General features: G+C 47.3%; 2 protein-coding genes across 2 annotated transcripts; both read right to left on the reverse strand.

The window, feature by feature from the left end:
• Nucleotides 1-1,769: 1,769 nt before the first annotated feature.
• Nucleotides 1,770-5,164, reverse strand: LOC127300202 (carbamoyl phosphate synthase small chain, chloroplastic). The gene is made up of 9 exons (XM_051330287.2): nucleotides 4,767-5,164; nucleotides 4,316-4,404; nucleotides 4,173-4,233; nucleotides 4,029-4,096; nucleotides 3,832-3,960; nucleotides 3,332-3,438; nucleotides 2,908-3,255; nucleotides 2,127-2,292; nucleotides 1,770-2,009 (listed from the first exon to the last, which is right to left on the reverse strand). Exons 1-9 carry the CDS (start codon nucleotides 5,084-5,086, stop codon nucleotides 1,966-1,968), a joined length of 1,332 nt encoding a protein of 443 aa, XP_051186247.1. The 5' UTR covers nucleotides 5,087-5,164; the 3' UTR covers nucleotides 1,770-1,965.
• A 286-nt stretch (nucleotides 5,165-5,450) lies between these two features.
• Nucleotides 5,451-9,225, reverse strand: LOC127300203 (uncharacterized). Its single transcript, XM_051330288.2, has 7 exons — nucleotides 7,754-9,225; nucleotides 7,065-7,183; nucleotides 6,683-6,768; nucleotides 6,470-6,579; nucleotides 6,352-6,381; nucleotides 5,959-6,087; nucleotides 5,451-5,829 (listed from the first exon to the last, which is right to left on the reverse strand). Exons 1-6 carry the CDS (start codon nucleotides 8,468-8,470, stop codon nucleotides 6,022-6,024), a joined length of 1,128 nt encoding a protein of 375 aa, XP_051186248.1. The 5' UTR covers nucleotides 8,471-9,225; the 3' UTR covers nucleotides 5,451-5,829; nucleotides 5,959-6,021.
• Between the last annotated feature and the right edge of the window lie 496 nt (nucleotides 9,226-9,721).

The following is a 9,721-nucleotide window of genomic DNA, read 5'->3' on the forward strand; positions in this document are numbered from 1 at the left end:
GCGGCTTCATCATGCATGAACGAAGATCCAACATCCATTGTCTCCATGAATGTGTCATCATCGACTCTACATTGCAATGAAATTCATTATTATCCGGCTAGGTATGCATCTAAACTACAATTTAGATGAAAAGTAGTGTTTTTACCTCTCGGACATTTCATCATGCACTGTATGTGCGCCCGCACGGTTGCCGGACGGAAGCGCCGGCTGGCTCGTCGGAGGAGGAAGAGGAGTCTGTTTCATCGTCAGAGGAGGAGGCTGCGGCCGGCGGGAGACGGGCGCCTTCGCTCTCTTCGGCGGCGCGACGGAGGCGGCACTGATGGACGGCTGTTTGGTCGACGGCGCCTTCCCCCTCCTCGACGCGGCCCGCGCGTTGTCGGCGCCATGCGCAGCTGCCATCTGCGCGGTGGCTGCACCTGCGTGCAGCGCCCCGCGCGGCGGGACGAAGAGCGCGCACGCAGCTGCCGTTGTGTTGCCGCCGTCGGTGCCGCCGCTAGGGTTTGGCGCATTGGGCGGGGGCGCGGCGGCACGGCGGCGGCGGGTGGGACGGAGTAGGGAGGGGTCGGTGGGTTGCCGGAGAGGCCGTCCATCGTCGGGATTGCGCCGGCGGCCGCGCGGAGAAGACGGATTGGGTGCTCGGGCGGCGATGCGGAAGGGAAAGTTTCAGCGCGAGGGTTTTTTCGCACGTGGACGAGCGATACCGCGCGCTGTAGCCGGCGCACAAACTATGCCGCTCGCGATAGAGCAATCCCGCCGGCGCCCTAAAAATTTTACATCGCCGCACGGTTTGCAGCGCCAGCTGGAGGGCCGATTTTCCTCCCGCGCGCTGCAAACCGGCAGTTTTTATGCCACGCGAGCATTTTAGCGCGCCTGTTGGAGATGCTCTTAGTGATAGCCACTGTATTTTCGGAGTAGAGTGTCACGGCTGTCATCTACCTTGCTGTCTGCGACTAGGTCACGCATGACGCGCTTGTAAATTGAGTTGAGCGGGCCGGTGTCTGTAGGTGTGGGCAACAGCCCGCTGGTGGCGTCTGGTGGTTGCTGTTATCAGTCTACCGCTGTGCCACTATGTGAGCGTCGATGAATCTGCAACTGAGCTAAAATTCTGAATCCATAACTGGATTTCTTCGAAATTTCAGCCTACAGTTCTCTCTTGGGAGGACCCCGCTTACGGTTTAGTTGATTAGAATCCTCGTCGAGCATTCTGGCTCCCAAACGAGCGATCTAGCAGATGGAAGCGGAGCTGAAGAACACCATGGGCGAGATCTCGGTGCAAAACTGAGCCAAAATGCTAAAGCTACGGAAAGAAACTTAAGGAAATTAAAGGATGCAGACCAAAATCGGCAAGATATGTTAACTTGGCTGAAACTGAGTTTCTTGAGCTCTTAGCGTGTTGACATTTTCGTGCCACCACACGTCACTAGCAAACACACTATATAAAGGTCAGAGCTTACCTTGGGGTCGTATGTGATGTGCAAACCAGTTTGGGATCCTATGATCTGCCAACCAGTCTAACTCTGTCCTATCTAGCTGGTTAGCTTCTTTCTATGAACTTGTAGAATGAATGCACAAGGCACAAGTAAATGAATAGAGATGATATTGTTTCTTCTGTTTCACAACCACTACGTCTTTCTGAAAAGGTTAACACTAAGATAGATATATGCATTGTCAGATTCAAGAGCTCAACTAGAAACAACCGTGCAATAGACAGTTGAACTTTGCAGATGGCAGCAATAGAACGTGCATATAGTTGTTTTACAACTAGATCATACAACAGCTTAAAGATTTTATTCTTCAATCTCCAACAAATAGTACAATACCATTAGTTACTTTATATGTCTGGTCAGCTGATAAAACAAATAAACGCGAAAAATACAGTTCCTCCTTGGAGCATACTGCTTTGGTCCAACAAGCCGATGGCAACTTCCAACTCATGATGCTCACCAAGCATCCCAACCTTCCTTCTCATAATCTGTTGCTCTTCATCAACTCCACAAACTCACCAAACGCTGCAGCACCAAAAGAGTAAAACAGGTAAGTCATATTGACGACATGAAGCGGACCTACTAATTTGTCTTATGAAACTCTGTTTTGCGTGCATATAGTAGCAAAGGAGTTGTATGTACCCAAGTCTGAGTCATGTGGCCCTGGGGAGGATTCTGGATGGTACTGAAGAGACATAAGCTTCATCTTGGGGAATACAAGACCAGCACAGCTCTGGTCATTCAGATTGATATGTGTTACTTGCACTCCTTGCGGGAGTGATTCAGGGTCCACAGCATAGTTATGATTCTGCATAGCAAACCAAATGTTACATCCAGTTCTCTTTACATGTGGGGATTTCTAGTAAAATAATTCTAAAGGTCAAACAGTCAGTCGATAGCTAATAAAATAACACAAAATGATGAGCTATACCAGCACTGATTTAATTGTATAAGCTCATAATCATAGCTTGCTATCCAATGTCCTTATACTGAAATACCAGTATCTGGTAATGAATAACCAAACTAAGCTAAGAATATTTAGAAATAGCAAGGTTTCATCAGACACCTTATGCAAATCAGGGTGTGGTAGTTTGCAGACCAAAACCCAAACAAATAAGAGCACACATTAAGCCAGCCAAATAAACTAGCTGAATTATAAGGCCTTTTCCATAAACTTAGCCTTTTAGCAATCATAAATCTATGGAATCCCATAGTCTCATGTACTAACTTCAGTTTCTTTAGCCAATTTAGTAAGGTGCCTAGATATTAGAAGTTTAAGCTCAACGGTAAGTAAAGAACAGTGTTCCTTGGCTTCGACATAAAGCTAATTTGATGACAAATATAAGCTTAAGCTAAGCTAAGAAATCCATAACTGATAATGCATTAAGATTATTTTCTGAGCAACTGAAAAAAACTGACAAACCTGTGCACTGATGTCCACACGTCCAGTTCTGTTATCACGGACAGGGTGGTTTCCTCCGTGGTGACCAAATTTCATTTTAAATGTTTTCCCACCAAGAGCTTGCCCAATCAATTGATGACCCATGCAGATGCCAAATACTGGAACCTTTCCTACTATTTCTTGTACAGTTTTCACAGCATATGGAACTGCAGATGGGTCACCAGGGCCATTGCTAAAAAGGACTCCATCAGGCTTCAAATTGAGTACCTCAGAAGCAGGCCAGCTTGCTGGAACAACAGTTATTTTGCATCCATATGATGCCAGGCGTCTCAAAATGTTGTGCTTGACTCCAAAATCATACGCAACAACCTATATAATTGAAAATCCAGAAGTTTTCAGAGAAAATATTTTATTGATTATGTATAAAAACCTGAATGATACTGACATGAAAAGTTTCACTTGACTGCTTGTCGTTGAACTCCCATCCTGAACCTGTCTTATCTAACCATTCATATGGAGCATCGCATGAAACCTCACTTATCAAATCAACACCTGCATAACAGCACCACCAAAGTTTCATGTTATGCCACAAATAGCATCAGTAGTACGTGAAGATCGACAGCAACACTTGAACAACCAGCAATCTATGAAAAAATTCTGATGTAATAATAAGTAAAGAACACAGAGTAAACCCCTCCAATTACAGGCTGATTTTTTCATATCCCGAGCCAGTACTAAATATTATGAATATGTACAACTAGTTTCTAACCTATGAAATACCCTCAGCTATAGTCATTGAAAGAAATTATACTGCAAACCATTCAACAAATAAGACTCCATAGGACTAAGAAGAAGAAGAAAGTAGAAATAGCACTTACGGACAACCATAGCAATCGAAATATTACTTTAACAACATTATAATAGCTCATAGGAAGCTTAACATACCAACAATTTTCCAATTTTTTGCCATTTCCAACAATTCTCCATCTTTGAGAGACTGGTCAGTACTTAAGACACCAATCAGACTACCATCTTCTCTTAACCGGCGTGTTATTGCACGCGTGTCCACATCATCTGCAGGAAAATCCATGACGGATAGAAAAATCGAAATTAGAAGAAATGCTATGATGGTATATACTTACATATGCCCATAATGCTCCTCTTCCTCAAATATTCATCAAGTGTTTCTATGGACCTCCAGTTGGAAGTACTGGAAAGAGGAAACAGAATGTGAGTACACACATAATTTTCTTGAGTTTCATAGTGACTCGAGCAGAAATGCTTACCTTATGCTTAGGTTTCGTATGATTAAGCCACCAAGGAAACATTTTACGGATTCCTCGTCATCTACAAGAGGATCCCAATAATATTTAGCAATAATTCATCATAGAGTAGTAGCTCCTACCTCTTGGATGTGGAAATTGCATACCAAGGTTAACACCGGTGTTTCCGATATGAGGGCAGGTCATCAGAACGAACTGGCCAGCATAGCTAGGGTCGGTCAAAATCTCCTGATACCTGTGTTCATGTGCCATGCATTCAAGAGTCACATTTCCAAAACCTAAAAGCAGTTGCGTAAAATTTCAAGAACTTCCTGAGAACAAATCGTATAGTGGTTGACACTAGGATAGCGCGATTGAAACATTAGAACAAGTTGATCAGGATAGGCGTAAGCTGGTATCACTAGAACTAGCACTATCACATCACGGTAGCCCAACTTTGGAGAGTAAAGTACATAGATGGATATTTTATAAGCTTAGCTTCATTCTCATTCAGTGTGACAGAAAAAAAGTGAATCTAAACACGCACTGACGAATCGATGGTGGCAGCTAAACATGGTGTCATTAGAAGTTACAGGATGGATGGATGATTGATATTACCCTGTCATAGAGGTATTGAACACCACCTCGCCGACCTGCGTCCCGGAAGCGCCGAAGGATTTGGCGTTCCAGACGGAGCCATCCTCGAGGACGAGGCGAGCGTCGCTAAGCTTCCAGGGTCGCTGCATCGTCGCCGCCCCCTCGTTCGCCGCTGGGCTGGCGACGGAGCGGCAGACCAGGGGCGTCTTCGACGTCGCCGTCCTCCCCACGGCGACCCGGCCATGCTGCCCAAGCCCGAGGGAGGGCGGCGCCGGGGAGACGAGCCGGTGGACGGCGCCGACGGCCGAGCGGGCAGGTAGGGGGCGAATCTGGTGGAGCATGATGGAGTAGGGCTGAGGGGGGGAGGTTGCGGCTGGGTGTTGGGTGAGTAGGGATGCTCGCGCCGCCGCCGCCGCCGCTTTTTGTTAGGGTTTTGATTAGAGAGGTTTTCGTCCGCCGTCTGAGAGTAAAAGAGTGAGGACGGATATAGTGGAGTACTACAATCGTTTTCGTATCTTCTTGTGGGGCGACGACGGATACCGTTCGTTTTCGCTGTTTTTTCTACCCGACAGCGGCGCGATTGCCTCGTGTACATGTGCGAATATTATCGAATACACCAGCTCAAAAATATTATCGGTTACACACATGCATTATGTATAAAAAGTTAAAAACTGGACAAATAAACAGTTTTTACACTGTAGTACATATTAAGAGCCTGGTACATCGTCTACTATATGAAACAGTTTTTACACTGTACATATTGAGAGTTTGGTACATGTAAATACAAGTTGCAACAACCAAAATCAAGTCACAATACTGGGCAGGTCGCCTGCTTCAATCAATCACCCCCCTCTCTCATGGTCAAATTACACCACTAGTTTCTTCAAGAAAGCAGCACATACATGCTCACCAAATATCATCCATACCCAGGTTCTGGTCCTAATCACTTTGCAAAAAGAGGCAAGAATAGCACCAACACTGGCTTCTCAGGTCCACTGCTTTGATCATGAAATATTTGTCTGAACTATAGGAAAGTGTCTCTTCACCAAATTAGCACCGTAAAGCTCTATTTTGATTAGGCCGCCTACAGAAGCAAAGAAACGTGATTTTTTTTTTTTTGAAATAAACTGATATTCGTAGAAAGGGCCCAGATTCTACTCTGGAAATGCATCTCAGCAGGCATAAGATAACAGCAATAATGGTTCTTGCTTACCCCGTCTGAAGAACAAATGATGGTCAAGCCAAGGGACCCATCACCCAGAAATAATGACAACATTCAGAACTCACAAGACATCTCTTGTATCATACTCCTCCGTAAATGCTCTCTCTCTGATATTTTCCTCTGCATGGTGAGAGGTGGAGAGGTCATTGTTACACAGTAATGCAGGGTTGCCAAATTGTTAATCTAGATAATAATAATAATAGTTTGAAACCTAGATAGTTCAAGTCTATCCAAGACAGCCCTCTGTTGTACCCAATATCTTTTGTTTTAAAGTTCTGTTCAATATAATGTAGATATGAGGTTGAACACTGTACATAAGCTCACGACAACTGATCATTTGGCATAATGGCTTCAGAGATATTACAGTTCTGTCAGACAACTAACCTGTATCTGTGTGGTGATGCATCCAGCGCCCTATTTAAAATTTCACGACATAATTAACCAAAAATCAAAGAGCACGGAAAATATAACTGCATAAATCTGAGAAATAAATAATGCGTACGTGAAATTGCTTAACCACCCAAGATACATCGCTCCAGGTTTTCGTTTCTATGTCTTCCCATAGTAAAGGTGCTTGAACTGTATCCACATGCTGGATAAGCCTTAAGCTACCTGCTTTACGATATATTGTTGTCAGAGAACCACGGGCCTGCTAAGATAAAGATCACGATGTCCCAGCAGACACACACTCCTGATTCAAAGGAAGACTTCTTACTAGTAATGAAGGCTTCCTCCCAACTTTCACGCTTGGACCATGACGGTGAGACCTCACGTATGGGGATCCCAAGATCATGGCATACCCTATTCGAAAGAAATAAAACTTGTGTTACAAGAGTTCAGCATTTTTCATTATATCCATATAACATGTTCAATGATCAATTGTTTCTAATGCTGACTTTTTTAGCAACAAGTTATGGTGCGTATCCAAGCTACCAAGTATAGTACGGTAACTAGTGTGTAAATTTGTGAGATAAAAGCAAGGGCACCTAAAAGTAGACATGGGTTAAAGTTCCAGCAATTTTATGTCAGAAATCACCCCCACTATCTGGTCACTAATTCAAATAAAACAGAATTTAGAGCAAGCAGAGAAAATTTACTCTATCACTATCTGGCGCATAATTCCAGGGAGAATGCCATCACTTAGTGGAGCTGTCTGTACTTCAAACCTATTCATCACTGTTTGAACAGAGAAGGGTTCATTTGACTGATGTTCCTCCTACAGAGATGTTTAAAAGTACAAAATAAGAATACACATCGTCTAAATAAAAGAACTGTGGTATTTATATTGACAAAGGCGAGTAAATATTTCAGAGTGCAATTCATACAATCTACATATTATGAGAAGCTAAAAGTAAGAAATCCCCCCTACAAGATGGGAGTACAATTAGTACTGAGATATCAATGGAGCTTGAGAAGTAGAATAAAAGTCTTGGCCATTCCTTTCACAATCTAAATTAAATGCAAATGCAAAGTAAGACGCGAAGGTGCATCATTTTATCCTAATCAACTCAAACATCACAATCTACATTATGATGACATGAAAACCACTACAGAATGGTGTTGAACACAGATATGAAACTTTGTACCAGTTAAAATTGCTGCAAAGAAAATTTGAGATTGCCACACTTGTGCACTTCAACTACTAGATGGAATTGGTTTCCAATTTGAGGTAAGTTGTTTATTTCTCTGCATTCTGGTGTACATGATAATCATGAGACCACTAAACGTGTATGCATTTCAAGAAATCTGAATTCTTCACATTGTCGTTGAAGTAAAGACATCTAACCTTCAAGCAAACGACGAAGAAGTTTGTAATGCTGCCTTCAAGAATACGATCCCCATCATTGGTCAGCAACAGCTCCATGGTTCCAGGAGGCCTCATCTTCTCCAAACTCTTCCTCATCCTAACCCAGGGCGCGTACTTGGCGGCGGCAGCCTCCCTGCCGCTCCCGGCAACGGCAAGCCTCGCCCCGGCGTCTCCGAACGCCGGCGGCACATACACGCCCAGGTGGACGCAGACCTCGAGCTCCTCCGGCGAGCCACCAGCTCTGACCAACGCCGTGAGCGCCATGTCCTGCCCCGAGCAGCACTCCCCGGGCGCCAGCATCCGCCTCCGCATCTCGCGGACGCCGACCCGCACGGACTGGTTGACGAGAGGCTCGAGGGAGGATGTGGAGAGGGTGCGTGCCGGAGGGACCGGGAGGCCGAGGAGGTGGGGGTGGGAGTGCGCGAGGATGCGCGCGGAGTCGGCGAGCCGGAGGAGGTGTCGGGGCCACCAGAGGAGGCCGGTGGAGGATGCGCGCGCGGTGGTGTAGGCGCCCGGGGTGGACTCGAGGAAGGCGGCCGCGGAAGGAGGAGCGTGCGGGGAGATGGCGCCGTCCGCGACCAGAACGGCCGGCGGCGACATGGCCGGAGTTGCTGGTGAGACCGACACAGAGGGTGTTGGTACGGGCTGCCAAAAACCGTAACGATGGGCTTGGTTTGGGCTCTTCTGAATGTCCATTTACAAATGGGCCTAGTCACCCCTGGTAGCTACCGCTACCGTAACTACCGCATGGCGTCGCCGGCCGCCTTCGCCAAGTGCGAGTCGAAGTGGTACCGCCGCGGATGCGCGTCCTCCCCTTCCATGGCCTCATTGTCCACGGGGTCGAGCTCCCGCCAGTGCCCGCTGATGGCGTTGGTGGTGAAGATGGAGGACGCCGAGCCGGAGCCGCCGCACCTCCCTCACTTCGCCCCGCGAGACTACCTCGACGACGAGCAGTTCAAGCTCCTCCTCCTGCAGCTCGGCGTCAACGCGGGCCTCGCGTCGGGCGACTTCGTCGTGGAGCGTGAGCTCGACACCGTCGCAGCCTCGTCGCGCGCTCCAGCCAGCAGGACGCGGACAAGGCCGCCGAATGGAGGCACATCACCGTCGAGCACGAGCGTGTCTTCGTCGACCTCGTCGGCGACGAGGAGTGAGGAGCCGACACGCCGCCGCCACGGCACAGGTCCCCGGTGAGTATCCCGGAGCTGATTTTGTTGCAAAGTACTGCATGACGGTGGAAATTGTAGTTGCTTTTGATGTAAGTAGTCGAATTTAGGACCAATGCAAGCATGAACTCTTTGATCGAACTGTTCTTCCGTCATGCATGCGTTTGTTTTAAATTTGCAGTTTCATATGGCGTATCTGAACTGCGTGCGTGCTTTTCGTACCCCAAATCCGTATTGGGATGCTCTGGATACGCGGATTTAGGGTTTGTGATTTGCCGTATCTGCTAGAGATGCTCTTACAACATGTAAGCGTGATGAAATCGGTGCATCCTTAGCGCTTTGCCGGTGCGTTGGGCATGCACGGGAACAGCTGCCTCACGCTCTTACCTTGGATGGTGGGTCGGTGGCACGGTGCCGTCCGTCCGTCCCTGCTCAAATTGAGAATCTTGTCACATCACTACATAATCCCCAAAAGCTAGGGTTTAGAACTTTAGACCCTACTCAAGAGCACGAGAAGGAGAGGGATCGAGAGGGAAAATGGATGAAGGGGGCGTGTACCATGGAGGAGCGCTCGCAGGAGAAGTCGCCCGCAGGTAGCCACAAGGGAGGAGCGCCGCCGGCGCCTGTTGTTCTTCCCGGCCTGGGCTGGCTGCTTGGCGTGTACCATGGAGGAGCGCTCGGAGGAGGAGCCTCCGCTACCGGGGAGGTACGTCGCCAGTAGGCAGCCACGGGGGAGGCACGCCGCCGACGCCGGGTGTTCTTCGCGTCCTGTGCTGTTAGAACA

This window comes from Lolium perenne, chromosome 5 (genome assembly GCF_019359855.2).
Source record: "Lolium perenne isolate Kyuss_39 chromosome 5, Kyuss_2.0, whole genome shotgun sequence".
Taxonomy (NCBI): Eukaryota; Viridiplantae; Streptophyta; class Magnoliopsida; order Poales; family Poaceae; genus Lolium; species Lolium perenne.